The sequence below is a fragment of the Pseudopipra pipra genome, chromosome 3, assembly GCF_036250125.1.
Source record: "Pseudopipra pipra isolate bDixPip1 chromosome 3, bDixPip1.hap1, whole genome shotgun sequence".
Lineage (NCBI taxonomy): Eukaryota > Metazoa > Chordata > Aves > Passeriformes > Pipridae > Pseudopipra > Pseudopipra pipra.
In genome coordinates this window covers 90588359-90605513 of record NC_087551.1, presented here as the reverse complement: position 1 = coordinate 90605513, position 17155 = coordinate 90588359, and the positions used below count along the sequence as shown (strand labels likewise).

At 39.9% G+C, this 17155-nt stretch overlaps 1 protein-coding gene across 24 annotated transcripts in view; it reads right to left on the bottom strand.

The window, feature by feature from the left end:
• Window positions 1-17155, bottom strand: part of KHDRBS2 (KH RNA binding domain containing, signal transduction associated 2) — a 735331-nt gene that overhangs the window by 551485 nt on the left and 166691 nt on the right. For all 24 annotated transcript variants that reach the window (XR_010429445.1, XR_010429434.1, XR_010429428.1 and 21 more), the window contains exon 4: window positions 11011-11157. Coding sequence is in view for 4 of the 24 variants with exons in the window: in XM_064650303.1 (XP_064506373.1) it covers window positions 11011-11157 (147 nt within the window). In the remaining 20 variants the exon portion in view is untranslated. The remainder of the gene's footprint in view (window positions 1-11010; window positions 11158-17155) is intronic.

The window sequence follows — 17155 nt, the reverse complement described above, 5'->3', positions numbered from 1 at the left end:
TCTTTTTAAAGTGGTCATGTCACCACAGCTGCAACCTGCCCTCTACATAATAGCTCCTTATTACAGAGCACTCACACATAAAATGAATTATCACTATCTGCTTCCCTCATTCTCCCAAGGGATGCTAACCATGTCAAATAAAAATGCTCTGCTTAAAGGGATAAAAATGGGAATCAGAAAAAGATTTTGCATGTGTTAGAAAGCACAGAACTCCTAAAGATGGTATAATCCCTTACTATATGGAAATAGGAGCTTGTTCAGAAAACATATTTCTATGTTTGGATGTAAATCAAAATGATATACATAATAAGACTGATGTAAAATTTTTTTGCTCAGTAATACTGAAAAAAATTCACTGCATTTAATAGGTATGAATGTTTTAAAATCAGCACATTTTAAAATCTGAAAAGCTTCTAAACCCTCCTCCTCCATGCCCCCAATCTCCCCTTCTAGTTTGTTGACTCTGCATCCCACTCTGAGGCACTGAGATATAACATGAGCCTTAGGTTCCTCACCCAGACCTAGATCCTTGGCAGTTTGGGGTCAGAACTGCTTGGCAGTCAGATACCTTTTATTGACTCTGTGTTGGCTACAAAGGTGAATCTGCAAAACGTGTCCTCCTCCTAAGCATCCCTACTATTAGTACTTTCCACACAGCTAATACAGGATAACATACATTATGTTAACATCAGTTCCAAATGTGATCTTTAAAGTAAAACCTTGACTTCGGGGAGCACATTTTGGTTTTCATTTTTATTAGGTTGACAGAAAAATAATGGAGCAGGTAGTTGTGTTTCAAAACTCTGATATTAATCCTATTTACTTAATCATGTGTAGGGGCGGGCCAAAGGTGGCACAGAGGATGTGCCAGGTACAGAGCCCAAGGAGCATGCCCCAGAGTTAGTAAACTGGTTGGTTAAGAAAGTCACATGATCTGTAAGGATAAAAGGGCGCGCGAGTTTGAATTAAATCTCTTTGTCTCACCACCGCACGAGGAGCATCACTTATTCCTTGTTATACAAGGGTCACATGCTACATATGGCGCCCGAACAGGGACAATTTTAGCCTATATTAAGCGAGATATTTCATCCTGAATCAGGAGATTAGCCGGTGACTCCGGGATCGTCTCGATTTTTCGGAGATGGGAGTCTTTACCGCAAAAAACTTTGACGTCAGTAAACCCCGTGGTCTTAGTGGCATCTAAGAGACGGATAGTTAATTAGCGAGCTCGAAAAAGATTAGGTAGTGCACGGAAGAAGAGAAGAAAGAGTTAAGGAAGAAGCCGAGAGGTCAGAGCAGGCAGCCGGAGAGAGCGGAGTGGGTCAACGCAACATCAAAGCCGGTGAGTCTGTCTGGAGCGAACCCGCACGTCTAAGACTGATCCCTGGGCGAGACGTGGCTGCAGCTCGGAGCCCCGAGCTGCGGAGCACCTTAAGATCGTCAGGGAAAAGCCTGTTGATTCCCTAAGTGTCGGTCGTTTGGTAAAAGCGGTATTCCGCTACCGACTGCTGCTGGATCACGTGCGAGAAGCTTTCGCTGCCGCCCGTACCATCCCAGCCCCACCGCGCGACCCCCGCATTGCCTTTCTGCCTGGCGGAAAGCGCAGAGCTCCGTGCCCGCTGCACCGCCGGCCGGCACCTAGTGCCTGTTGCCTAGCAACTACTAAACCCGTAGTTTGAAAGTACCCAAGAAGCGGCCGAGCCAAGCACGTGTGCTGGCCGCCCCTGCGCGTCTTGCGCACCGGAGGAGACTTGGCCAAACTCCTGCCGGCCCCTGCCTGTTAGTGACGATAGTGTAGACCCTTCAAGTTGAGGAAAAACCTTTCAGAAACCGCGGAAACCCCAAAAGAACTTTCTGCCGCTTTTCGCCGCCAACCCGGCGCCTCGCGGCGCCCGCCGAGCCGCGCGCGCCGGGGACGCCCCCGCGGGTGCGGACGCCGCCCCGCGCGGCCCCGGCCCGGGCGCTAGGACCGCGCGGCCCCGAGCACGCCGCCGGAGCCGCCCCCGCGGGTCCTAGCCCCCCCGCCGCCGCCGCCGCCGCCGCTGTCCCGAGCTTGCAGTCTGCGCCGGGACACCAGCCGCCAGCGCCGGAGCCCCACGGTCTGCCATCGCCGAACCAGCATCTGCCGAGCCTGCCCCCGCGCCGGGACCTGCCCCGAGCTGCAGCCGCCTCCAGCCGTGTACAGAACCGCCCACGCCGCCGGAGCAGCACCCCCCTCGCCGCAGCCGACACAGCCCGGACCTCCCAAAAGCCGCAGAAAAAAGACTGCAGATAGCCCCAACTGCTTCAAAGGGACTCAAAACGTGTGCTCCCAGCCGCTAGAAATAAGGTAACATAAGACACCTGTTTCCATAGAAACCTCTGATACATTGAAACAAAACTCAGACTCTAGAGCTTTGCTAAACTTTGCAACATAAAGCAGTTTTACTCTGATAAACTCTGCCTGCACGAGGCACACAGAGAAAGACAAACAACCCACACCACACCCCCCCCACACACACTGCTGAAAGTAAGCACAGCACAACATGATAACACAAACTCAGAGATCATACCGGGAGACACGGGAGCCACGTAAAACAAGTCGCTGGGAAGAGACAGACACTGCCATGCGAACTTCTGACCCCCGGGTCCACACAAGGCAGTCCTGTTACAGTGATGGGGAGAGTAACTTAATGTATTCATTCCCTTTCGCTGCAAATGCACCGCGACCACGTGGCCAGCCATGGCCGCAGCCATTTTCCTCCCCCACACAAACTGTACTCCAACCTTTCTTTTCCGGCCGAGAGCCCAGCCCCGCCCCCCACTCGCCACCTGCACTGACCACCATCCCCCCACAGGGAACCGGTTTTGCCGAAACCAAAAGGGGGGAGGAATGGGACGAATGGAGGGAGGGAGAGAAGGAAGGGGAGAAGGAGGGGGAGAAAGAGCTAAACATAGTTCCAACGGGAGGGATCAATAGGGCACAAGAGGAGATTTCAGCTAACATGTGGGAACAATGTCTGGACGAGGCAATACGAAAGGAAAACCTGAATATTATTCAGGCTTGCCCAGGCGATATGAGCCTAAGCCAGCCCCCTCAGAGTCAGGCCTTGTATGAGGCCGCAGAATTCCTGAGGCAATTGATAAGTGGTTCTGGTCTGTCCTTAACCAATATATTTAAATATTTGGAGGCATTGAGTTACACCTACCCACTCACTACATCTGACTGGAAAGAACTGATAAAACTAGTTCTCAGTAACACCCAATATACAGTCTGGTTAGCTGATTTCCAGAAAAATTGCTCTATTCATATTAAATACCTACAGGCAGACACCATGGCACATCAATCAGGCGGAAAAGCAAATTATAATTTAGATTCACAATCAAAATACCATAAAGAGATAGCCAGGCAAGCCCTAAAGGCTATGAAAAACATTATCACTGCAGATCAAAATGATTATCTGTCCAACAGTGAAGAGTTACAAAGTTATACTGAGTTGAATTTAAGATGTTTGGACCAGCTACAGTCGACTTTAAACAAGCAAATTGAATACAATGAAGCCAGAGAGATGCTGTACAAGCATTTGGCTTTTGAAAGAGAAAATGCAAGAGCCTTGCAGAGCTCTCCTGCAAGGGAGAACTGTGACTTTACTGAGCTAGTGCAAACCTATCAAAAGGCTAGCTCTGAGAAGCAGCTACCTGCCTCTCTAGCTGCAGCTTTAGATGCCCAAATAAGAACACACAAAGAAGTCAGACACACAACTAGTTGTTTGAGTTGTGGAGAAATAAATCACTATCAGGAGAATTGTCCCTGGAAGCCCCTAATTGCAACATTCCATAAACACCCTAGCAGCAGAGAAATGACTCAGTTGTACCAAGGGTGCCATACGCAAAACAAAAGATATGCTACAAGTATTGTATTGCTTGTAATAGCATTGCTAGCTGTACTCTTTTTTAGCACTACTGTTCATGTGCAAAAGAGAAAACTACTTAAGGCAAGCCACACACCAATAACCAGCCCCAAAATAACCATGTACCCTGTACCCCAAAGAAGGGTGACAGGTGGAAAACATTACAGATGCTAACAGCGGAACACGCAGTCAAAACACATGCAGAAGCCTTGCAGATTGGACTGCCTCTATTTAAAGAGTTTCTAGCAAATTTGTCACAAGTGGTAACTGATTCAAAAAAATGTTCTTTTACCATTCTCTGTCACCCTGAGGATGCCCAGAAACCCCTCTTTCCCATCATGGTTTTAAGCAGTGCACAAACTATTCAAACTCACTGCTAGGCTGTACCTCCTCAGGAGATGCAAAATACCTCGATGAAGTATCAGACAGCCATAATACATCATTATGCAGAGGACACATTAATAACCAATGCCACAAGAAATGAACTGCTAATTGTTCCTGCTGTTTTAACCAAAACTGCCCAAGGTGCAGATCTTCAGTTTGTTTCAGGAAGAATCCAACAGCCACAATTCTGGACTTGCCATGGACAAGACAACACAGCAAAAAAGCTCTACACAGGTGACACAGCTCGAGGTAAAAAACATTTGTATTTACAGGAGTTGCAGAAACCTCAAAGGGCTACCAGTTGCTTAAAACCGGTTTTAGCCATAAACAGAGGGAACCTACAACCTCTCTTTGTGTTGCTAGGGGAGAACTCCAACTTAAAGTCTGACAAATTGTTGATTACAGGGGCAAACCAAAAATTAGAGAATTATACCAAGGTAACAAAGAGCAAACAAAACAGGGGAGATCCTGAAAAGCAAATCTGCCTAGTTTTTGTTTCCAGCAGGTATGAAGCATTGCAGCTTTGTTTCAGTGGGATCAAACTGAGAGAAGCCGCTGTTAGTTCTAAAACAGCTCTTTCAGTCATACCCCACCACCTAAATCTGTGTAAGTTGCTATTGAGTTTGTAAGCTTGTCATTTAGGGCAGAGCACGACTGAGGATCTGGACGGAAGAAATCCTGCCTTTACCAACATTCCAGCCTTGAAAGGACAATTTGGATAGGATGACAGCTGAGGACGCTGGATTTCAAGATGCCCTGGCAAGTTTTAGTGGTAATAATTTAATCCATCTCCTTAAGCACAGATTGTGGCAGAAATCAACAGTTTACCTTTAAAGGCCACACCAGATGCAATACTGAACCAATGAAAGGCCTCAGGGCCTTCACATATGCATCTAGGAAAACACAATATGCTGCAATAGACTTAAATAAATCCTGCCACGGAACAGTGAGAAAACTACAAGCCATGAACTAAGCTTCTGTATAGTTCTGGACTGATTGTCATTACCTTGGGAAAATTTTAAAACAATCCTTTGATGTTATAATTGTGCTTATTATGCTATGAGGTTGATAATCTGTTTTGAAAGTTAATTTCCTTGAGATATTGTTAACCCTTACCTGTTTTTTGAAATGCGTTCTGATTGGTTCCTGTGAGTTACAAAAGGTATGATTTGTATACAAATGCACGCAAAATCACATCCTGACCTGCCACAGCCAATGACTGACAGAAACTGAAAAGCTGCTAAAGCAGCAATGTTTAACACTATACCCAGAGTTTTAAAGCAAGCAATTGCTTCATTCATTCTCCATCAGAATACAGGTTCTCTAAGAGACCATTCAAATAACAATCAATAAAGCTACATCATCAAAGTATGCCACACTGTCAGGAAACCACCCTAGAGAGTTAAATGCAAATGAGGCTTGGCGATCAGAGATATACATTTTGAATTGGACATATTGAAATTGTACATGCAAATAGATATACATTCACAAAACATAACTGCTACTACATTCACTAGACAAAACACAAAGGTGTAAAACACATGAGTTACTTGCTTAGCAAACCTTTGGTACTCTAAAATAGATTAACATTAAAATTAAGCAGTTACTTCCTATGAAATAGGAAAATTCTCACGTCAAGTATTTCACACTAATCCATAAAACAGTAAAAACACATATTGAAAAACGTGCTAAGTTTAAACAAAAAGGGGGAGAACTGGTGTAACCTGTAAGAACATCTGTATAAAACCATGTATGTTATCAAATTTTGAGTTGTGACAGTGCTGAAAGAAGCAGGTCTGAAAAGCAGCACGCACCTCAGGCGTTTGTTTCTCCCAAGTTGCTAATCATAGTAAGATTTGATTTCAGGACGATGGATGAGATACCTAGGTTTGTGACATGGAGAGAAAGCTATGCCTAAAAGTTATAGAAAAGAACTCAAGCAGGTTTCTTCCAGGTGTGTAAAACCCTATTCAAATATGTGACCACAGCAACAGGAACCAGAGCAACGCAGAAGTTTGGAAAAGAGTTATGTTATGTTTTCAAGTTTACATTAGGAAATGACCAATGTGGTGAAAAGCAATCTCTGGAATGTGTGTGTGTGTGTGTTCATGTGTGTGTTCAGTACGGTGGCCACCGATGTATGATATGAGTGTGTGAATGAAAATGGTTGTGTGATTGGTCAAATAATAAAAACCAAACACCTCACAAATAACATTACCTCAGCCACAGGTCGCTTTTGAGAAATTGTAGTTTGCTAAGATTACCCTGTTCTTAAATAAAGTTTGAAATCCCCAGTTATAAAAACCCTCAGATTAAAAAGTTATAAGTTTATAGACAGTTAAGATAAGCCCCAAGTTAATAAAGTAATTATCCAAGTTGCACTACCCTATAGGAATATAAGAAGGTTTTAAAAGGTTTACATTAGAATTAAGAAACTGAGCAAGCAATGTGCCGGATCACTGCGAAGCTTAGTAGTTTTATAATGTTTTGATTGTTAAAATTGTTGTTTGCATTGTTGTTTGCATTTTTGTTCATACTGTTTTTGTGACTTCTTAATATAATTAAAAGAGGGGATGTGTAGGGGCGGGCCAAAGGTGGCACAGAGGATGTGCCAGGTACAGAGCCCAAGGAGCATGCCCCAGAGTTAGTAAACTGGTTGGTTAAGAAAGTCACATGATCTGTAAGGATAAAAGGGCGCGCGAGTTTGAATTAAATCTCTTTGTCTCACCACCGCACGAGGAGCATCACTTATTCCTTGTTATACAAGGGTCACATGCTACAATCATGGGTCTTTTGATCTGTCATATTTCAATCATATTTATATTTTCATACTGAGAGTAAACATCAAAACAAAATGGAGCACAGCATCTAGTTAGTAATTGGATATTACACCCTCCAAAACCAAAGTTCTGCATAAAATACACCAAAGAACCACAAAAGTTAGTTACAAAATAAATCTTATCAACCAGTTAGCAACGCCCCAATGGCAGCTCCCACTCAGACCTCAAGTCACTTGCAAGATGGAAGCAGCAGACAGTAAATGAAATAGCTTGGCTTTGAAAGCGCCTCAGCTGGCAAAGCCCTGAGCGCTGCAGACCCTGCGCTGAAATGCCTGTTGGAGGGATCCCAATGAACCACCTCAGACCAAGCTGCCTGCAGCTTTGGAATGTGTTAACTTGTGGAACAGCCAGAGTAAGTACCTCTAACTTGGAGGGAAAATCTTCACTAGTAAAAATTTTGAAACCTATTCTTGGGTAAGGTCAAAGGTGAAAATTAAGTAATCACATTTAAATCAAAAGTTGTTGTTCATTAAGACTTTGCTTCAGTTAATAAATGTTCAACCATTTTTTTTCCTTAGTCCTACTCTACATTTTTCTCTTTTTCTCTTACCATGTTTTCTAGGCTTTTATTTTAAAATTCAGTCTCATGAAAACTTATGGATAAGGTATAAAAATGTTATTCCATTTTACTGACACAATGTTATTTCTGAGGGCAATATTTCACATAAACATCACAAAATTCATAAGCAGTATGAGAACTCATTTGAATAGTTTATTACATCCTTGATTTGGTATAAATAAAACTGATACATTCTACTGTTTTCATCCCTGTCATGCAATTCCAATATTCATTGCTGCAATAAATTAGGTCTTATAAACAACGAAACATCATAAAACAAATTCAAGAGATGCTGTAAATAGGGAACAAAAAGGAAATTATCTAGTGCAATCTTTTTGAGTGCAAACCCCTTGTAACATGTTGCAACCAGCCAGTTAATAATTGCTTTGTAAATTTGAAATGAAGCAGAGGGGATAAAACTAACAAACAAGTCATAAAGTACAATTGTTACTTGTTTGGAATGATTATGATTCCCTGGAGGGAAGAGGGGCACAAGAAAGCTGGTTAATGTTCAAGGATGGTTATCTCCAAGCTCAGGAGTGATGCATCATAATGAAGAGGAAGTCAGGCAAAAATGACAGGAGGCTCACACAAATGAACAAGATGTTCCTGGACAAACTCAAACATAAAAAGGAAGCCAACAGAGGGTGAATGCAAGAACAGGCAGCCTGGGAGGAATACAGAGAGATTGTCCAAGCAGCCAGGGACCAGGTTAGGAAACCTAAAGCCTTGACAGTATTAAAACTGGACAGGAATGGCAAGGGCAACAGGAAAAGTACATCCGTGATAAATGAAAGACTAGAGAAAATGTGGGCCCTCTCCAGAAGGAAACAGGAGACCTGGTTACGCCAGAAATGAAGAAGGCTGAGGTAATTAATGACTTCTTTGTCTTGGTTTTCACCAACAAGTGTTCCAGCCACACAGCCCAGGTCACAAAAGGCAAAGGCAGGGACTGGGAAAATGAAGAACCACCGACTGTACGAGAGGATCAGGTTTGAGAACATCTAAGAAACCTGAAGGTGTGCAAGTTCATGGGACCTGAGGGGATGCATCTGCTCATTCTGAGGGAACTGGCTGAGGAAGTGGCTAAGCCACTATCCATCATCGTATCTGAGAAGTCATGGCACTGAAGTTCCCACTGACTGGAAAAATAACCCTCACTTTTAAAAAAAGAAATAAGAAAGACACGGGAAACTACAGCTCTCTTACTCTCACCTCAGGTCCTGGCAAGACCATGGAGAAGATCATCTTGGAAACTTTGCTAGGGCACATGGAAAATAGGGAGGTGAATGGTGACAGCTTCACTAAGAGTAAATCATGTCTGACAAATCTGGTGGCCTTCTAAGACAGGGTCTATTATTGCTACTGTCAACCATGTTCAAAATCTCATAATAAAGAACTAGTTTTTATATTTCCTCCAGTGTAGCTCTTATACTTGTGCTGGAAAATTCCTATAATCCTTATGAATAAATAATGTGTCACACAAAATATATGCTGAATATTTACAACAAATTTCAATATTACTCTCAACACCCACTGGTCTCTCTCGCTTATTCAGCCAGAACAGAATTTCTCAGGTTGGACAGAATATATAATGGATGTTAAAAATCCAGGTGCCACAAGGAAAGGGTGCCATCATCATTGTGTCATGCTAGAATGCAAGAGCTCTCTTCCAGAATGAAAAGGACATAAAAAGATAACTTTAAACAAGAACCCTGTTGCAGTTTGACAAAATCACAAACAACTGGAAATAGAGTTATCTAAAGGACAAAGACTGGCAAATTTTATAATTGGCCCTGTTACCATTTTTAGCTAATACACTCCAGAATTTTCAGGAACATGTTACTTAATGATAAATTTTCTGTCAGTGTAATGGCTTGGAAGATCTTCACCATTAATGTGCAGCCAAAATGTCATTCCACAGTATGCTGCCACATTACAACATTGACTTAATTTGTCCCCCATATTGTATGTTCAACATAAAATCAGAAATCATGAAAAAAAGGTACTTTCTTGTCTCATAGGTATTTCAAAGAATTTTAAATAGTATTTTATTACCAGTGTTCCCAAACTAGAAGCATATTAAGGGGATGAAAAAGGAGAATTCGAAAGATAGATTTAACTTGTTTAAAACTTGTAGCTCATTTCTGGGCACTCACTTGGTGCCAATAAACTTTTTTATTTAAAACAAATATCCAGGTGTTTATTTTTAACAATCTTAAGTTACATAGTTTGTATTCTTAAAAAAATTTATTTGCTCTAAAAAATTTGAACATTTTATATACTCTGCTTCAATATTTCACTCATAATGTATTCTCCTTTTCCTCCACCACGAAGCCCACACCAAATAAAGCGTTAAAATTCTTCCAGGCAAATATGCATATGCCTCACATGAACATCTCTTACCTCGGTTTCATACTACTCATAACAAAAAGGCACTAATCGAATCCTTCCGTTATTATCAAGAGACACGAACAGTTACCGCCTTTCATTTTTTAATCACAAATAGAAACTAGCTGTCATCATATTCTTTTTAAGGAATATAAGTTCTGGACATTTTTAGAACACTAAGAACTCTCAGGTGATGCTAAGACCTCAGATGACAACTCATGTAACTCTAGTAGTACTTTACTTAATACCTAGTATACATATGCTTCAATTCTAGGACAAATTTAAGTATGAAAATATCATGGAGTAACTGTATAAATGTGGAAAATATATTTCAGAGAATTTGAGGAAAATCAATAGACAAAAAGATAAATATCTCAGAAAGTTATATACTTAGCATAAATCAAATTGAAAAGGTTCCCAGCTTTAGAGTATGTTTCTGTGCTCTCCTGGCTGATGGAGGAGATGCTAAACTGTGGTCTGAGTCATAAGATGTCTAAACAGAAATGTCTTAGGAACGTTTTGCTCATGCTGTTTGCTCCACAAGAAATTCATTAACTTCATTAGCAAGATATTTAGATAAATTGTTACATGTATTAAAATGTTTTTACAGACTTAAATACTCAAAAATCTTGAAAGTGTACTCTCATTCTAATGACTACTGTCTGCCATGAGAAAAAAAAAGTAATCTAGTACTCCCTCCAGAAATCAAGTAAGGAAAACAAGAAACACTGACAAATGGAAATAATAAAACATCTAGAAAATATATTAGGGCATCAGCTGTGACAGTTAATGGCCTGTTTGGCAACTCCTTGAGAAATGAGAGAGAATAAAGGACAAAAGTTCAACAGAACTTTTCTTTTTCTTGATCTAAAGGTGCTTAAAAAAGGCACAAATTCAATGCAACAAAACCATAACCAGTCACAGAAAAATGTTACAAGTCACTTACAGGAACCAGGAATTTTTTTATTTCTTCCAAGGCATGACTCATACGAGAATACGCCTCCCCAGGCGGAGCAAAAACTTCAATTAATACGTGGAGCTCATCACTCAAGTGCGCGTATTTGGCTTCTCCACTTTTCCTTAGTTCTTCCTCCTACAAAAAAAGGGTAGGTTTGGTTTTTAGAACTGAAAATGTACTAATTTTGCAGTGATTTAAAATTTACAGAGAATATGACAGAAGGACATAATATAAGCTATCTTTTAAACCCTTCAAGAAATAAAAGCCTAGTACAAGCCACTTAAAGATTTAAAAATCAATTTTGAGCATTTGAATGATAAACCCAGCATAATTATCATCTACAGCAGATTTTAATCAGCACAGTGAAAAAATGCTAAATACTCCAAAAGCAAGTAGCGACATATTAAATCCATAACTGAAAAGCTGCATTCATCTATCTGAATCTCAGCTCTTAACAAAAAATAAAAAATAAAGATCCATTTAACCATTTTGGAACACTTTAACAAATGCTATGGTTTAGTAATGTCTTTAGGTTCTTTAATGCATTTCTGCAGCCTGTACATTTCAGTATCACTAAGGAAAATATGCCCTAGTACTTCTATTTGAGACACAGAATCACAGGATGGTTTGGGTGTGAAGGGACCTTAAAGACCAGCTGGTTCCAGCCTCCCTGTCACGGACACCGACACCTTCCACTAGACCAGGCTGCTCAGGGCTCCATCCAACCTTGAATACTTCCAGGGATGGGGCATCGCTAACTTCTCTGAGCAATCTGTTCCAGTGTCTCACCATCCTGATAGTGAAGAACCTTTTCCTAATATCTAATCTAAACCTACTCTCAGTTTAAAGCCACTATTCCTTGTCCTTTCATACATGCCCTTGTAAAAAGTCTCTCTCCAGCTTTCTTGTAGCCTCCTTCAGGTACCGGAATGCTGATCTAAGTTTATCCCGAGCCTTCTCTTCTCCAGGCTGAACAACCCAAATTCTCTTCATAGCAGAGGCCTCCAGTACTGATCATCTTTGAGGTCCTCCTTTGGACTTGCTTCAACAGGTCCATGTGCTTCTTATATTGGGGTCCTCAGAGGTGCACTCAGTACTCAATGATGTCTGAGTTTCAGTTCCAGTTCTGATACAGAGTAGCTATGCAACCCAGTGTGCATCAGTTAAGATGGTGAATCACCTCACCTAGATTTATTTCAACCATCTTTGGGTTGCAGGGTCCCAGTTTTCCAGATATAAAACAAGCCTAATAATCCTACTTCATGTTAGAGTAATGTTCTGAAACATCAATCCACTTTCTTACACAAAGCTTTGAGATAGCAAATGCAAATTGCAATACACATGCATGGTAGCAACCACTTCATAAAAAGCAAAGATATAAAATAGTGATCATGTAAATGGCACTGACTATGACAACAAAATGAAACATTTATGCCATTACTACACAAGATAGCCATAAGTAATGCTAAAGATATGATGAGCTGAAATCTCAGTCTTCAAAAATATTTTGAGAAATGTAATTTAGAAGAAAATATGTACATATAGAAAAAATAATCACAGAAAAAGAAGTAAAATAATTTACTTGAAATTGATGAAGTTACAGCTTTTTAGTACATACTAAAATAATAGTTTATGAACACTTAGCTAAAATATAAAAATTGTAACAACAGATTACAATTCTTACTGACTTAAGTCTATTTAATTCTCCATTAACTTCACTTAGTTTAGCCTTGACTACTTTACACCATTTCTTGACACCAAAAATATTTGCATGATGCTATGCTTCTAACAATAGACATATAGTTCTTTTTATCCACTGTAGAATATCCAGCACCAATAATTTTTTGATTTTTCACTGAATACACAAGGATAAAATTCCTTTAATGAATTTCTGCAGCTCTACATTTTAGCTCCAGAGTCCTAGACCTGACTCCAGGCTAAGTCAACATTTTGCAGATGATGATAAAATCATAACTCAATAAATGTGATCTATGATTTTATTTTTAAAAGTTGAAAATGGACATAATTTTTTTCAACTGAAACTTAAAAATTCAGATAAGCAGTACAGATGGCAGAGTATTTTTATTTTTACAGTTAAAGTATCTTTGGCGTTTTAGCTTATTATTGAAATGTCCATAAGAACCATAGCATAATATAAAAGTCCATCATGATATGTTACAACACTTTTCAGTTTTCTGGGAAAAAATCCCCACACATTTGATTGCTGCTTTCTGAATAATATGATATAAAGTATTTCAAAAGAATTAAGTTTTAGTAGTTATAAAGCGACATCCTAGAAATTGCTGGATTTTTCTTTCATTGTTTTTTAAAATTCTGGGAAAAAAAACAAAACACCAGGAAGCCCCAAAAGCTGTCTTTCAGAGGAAGACTGCCAATAAACTTTGTAAAAACTATATATTGGAACTTTTTTCAAATGTAGAAAAAATAAAAAATAATGTTTGGCTCATTATTTTGATTAGGATTTTGCACAGCTAAGACATCAGTAACACAATTTGATAACACAGACCTGTCTTACAGAAAGTTAGGTGTATGCTTCTACAGTGGTAACAATAGGTATTATGTTTCTCTTTTATTTCCTCAAAAAACCCCAGGAATTCTTAAAATACATCATTTTATAACCTGCCTCCCTTGGATCAGCACATGCTTTCTGTCACTATTTGGCAGCAATTTCTGTAGGAAACGACTGCTTCTATTTAGGATGAAAGTACTGCCCCTTCTCTAGCATTGCAGTTGGTTTTGCTTCCTGCTAGTTGTAGCCTTGTTGCACAAATTAAGTTTGCATTAGAAGCCACAGAGCCTTCCTGGAGCTCAGCTTTGGTTTAGTTTCCTAGGAGAGGAGTCCTATAAACTCTGCTCACTATAAGTAATGGGAATTGGGAACGATCAGGAGACTCTCCTCTAAACTGTGCTTCTGAGTTAAACTAAACCACTAATGAATAAACACCCCATGTAGCACTGGTAAGGACTGAGAGGGGTTATGAGACTTTCTAGCACATGGTACATTAAGGCAGAATAGGTGAGATCATCATAAATCTATTTTATATGTGTTCTTTACAAGGCTATCTGAATGTTGATGGCCTTGCAAGGCCCTGACAGTCTCTAATGCACCAGTGCAGGACTTTGGATGTTTCTCGTATAATTTCGCTTTAACCACCTGTGAGGTCCAGGTATTCTCTGTGGAGCTGTCTGTAAGTTTTGTCAGATTCTCATAGCTTTTTATGTTCCATGATTCCCCACATCATGTCCAGCAGTTTTCTAGACTCTGTTTAGCTTGCACAGCCTTGGCCAGGGTCTACCCAGCAGCCAAGTTGTTTGCCCACAGCCCAAGTACAGATATTATAACTGCTTAAGCCTACTCATGTAGACATGAACCAAATCACAGTGAAGGGTGACTTGTATTGAAAGACTGATGGATTCACTGTAGAGAACAACCCTGAAAACAATGAAAATGCAGTTAAGTCTTAGGCACTGGATCTTAAGGTAGAAAAACACAAACCTGGGACCTAATCAGTTCTGATTTATAAAATGAATGGAATAAATTTCCTGAGATTCTCTATCAGTGATGGCAATTGCTCTTAGTACTCACTCTCAGGTTAACAGTATGGTTCTTACTTAGTTCATAGTGATGAAGTTTAACTTCACTACAGGTTGAGCACATCACCTTCCAGAGAAAACTGCCCCTTCATCCTGATCCTCTTCTGCTTCCTTCTGCATGCCAATTCCCTTCATTTCTCAAGACTGAAAGAACCCAGCTCCACCCACATTATTTGCTTCAGGCTTCTTTCACCCTTACTTGCTGCCTTACAGCATGTCTGTCACATGGTGTTCAAGTCCATCCACCTTGGTGTCCAAATCCATCCACCTTCCACCTGATGCATGGCTCCACAACCCACTCCCTCATAAAAGGTAACAGGTATTTTGAAATACCTGTTGTGTTTTATAATTTTCAATTGCCCAAAGCAGGGAAAATGAATTATAAAACTCTAAAGCAGAAATATCAGGAGTATCAATGTCTGCAAAAGTGAAGCATGTAACTGATAAGAACATAAAGGCCAAGAAAAATGATGAATTATGTCTGGATGTGAAAGCAGCCTTACCACTTAAAAAAAAAAAAAGCATGTTGACAGAGAACTACTTTCTGTCTGGAATCCTGGCCAAAATGCTTGAATAAAAATACTGGAATAAAGTTGAAAGAAGAAATGGAGTTTGCATGGCAAACAAAGTTACACAGTCCAGACTGATGAATAAAATAACAATAAAATAACAAGATATCAAAGAATAACAGAAAAGAAACTTGCAACAGGAATTGTGTAGATCTCAGAGAAAAATTTCATCAATGCAATACATAGAACTTCCTATAATGTAACAAATACAGCTACGAAAAGAAACTGTGTACTTGAAGAACAATAAGAGAATTGCAGTGGATTTGCAATCTTGCAAGAAATTTGCAAAGAAAAGCATAGTGCAGAGACTAGACAAAGATGATAATCACAGTGCTGCTGCTACACAGGCATTATTCATAAGACCAATGGGCAGTGCTACAGAATAAAATTAATGAGGATGCAGTTTGATAAATGCAAACCTATTTCTTTTTCATCTGGACACAAATGAAAAAATCAAGACATTGTCTGCCACACTGTAGTAAAAGTAACAGTGAACTACAGGATAACAAGTAAATCAGAATAGATCTTGGTGGTACTGGTTTGGATTTAAAAAAAACTTTCAAGTCCCAGGTCCCATCAGTGAAGGAGCAGAGAACAAAAGAGAGGAAAAATTTGATAATGGATGAAGCATTGGAATGGTGTTCAGCAGAGTACAGAGTGAAGCTAAAAGACCTTAGCTGTTCCTTGACTTTTGTTTTTAAACCAGTTATTTTCACTCTAGGAAGAAAATAAAGATGGAGGTGGTGAGCACATGAGGAGAGCTCACATAGCAGAGCAAAGAGCGTGCATGTACAATACCTGCAATAGCGACAGAGACCCCACAATGATATACAGGCATGTAGAAAGAACATTGCTTACAAGAGAGGAAACTATTGAAGATACAGGTGACAACAATTATTTTTCTATATTTGTTGCATCATTAAAATTTTCATAGTTCCTTTGGTGAAATGAAGCAGAGAATTATGTACATTCAGTACTGCCTTAGGTAAACAGGCCCTTCAATTCAAGGGTGCTTTATTTCCTGATATTTTTCATAATGACATATGACAACATCTTAACAGCTAAGAGGTACTAAGCCATACCTAGATCACATTTTTGTTTAGATAGGTGAAAAGGAAAACAAAGACAAATCAGCAGAAGAACGTCATGAGAGTACAACCACTGAATAACTACTGAAAGAACCCTAAAACCAGGGGTGAAGGTTAAATGAAGAAAAAATATAAATTCTGTGAAAAAAAAAAAATGTCTAGGAGAAAGGTTAACAAATTAAAGTGGTATGTGCCAAAAATGAGGCAACAGCTGGTGACCAGTGTGACCAACAACTCTTTGTATAAATTCCTTCCCAGAAAACTAAGAGCAGCTATAAGAGTTCACAAACCTACAAATGTTCCTACAGTTGTACAAATCTAAGCAGAAGCTAAAACAGCACAGGTAAGAACCACCCAGGCATTAAACAATTACTGCTAGAACTAAACAAGCTGACGATATTCAATGAATACAACCAACGAATTGCAAGTTTGCAAAGCTAATGTAGGAAATTAAAGATCCTCAAGAAATGCACAATTACTGTACCAAAAGATGCTTGGTAGGACTAAGTTAATCTTAGAACTTATGATCACAACTAGGGACCACTGCAGTCAGGGTGCTTTCAGATTCAGGAAGAAGACTTTGCTTTAATTAATTACAGTAAAAATCATGCTTTTATTTATGAGAGGCTAATTAGCAACTTGTTGCAACCACAATTACAGTGTAGGTTGTTAGAACTCCTAACAAGATGTTACATTTCTACTATGGGCAAAAATCTACCATCTAAGAAATCATCTTTTTTTTTCTTAATCAAAGAATTATTAGTAGTCTTCTTTTTAGTGCCTGACCTTTTCCCTTGTGTTATGCTTACCCTTCTACTGCTGACGGGGGGTGTGTGTGTGTGTGTGTGTGTGTGTGTGACA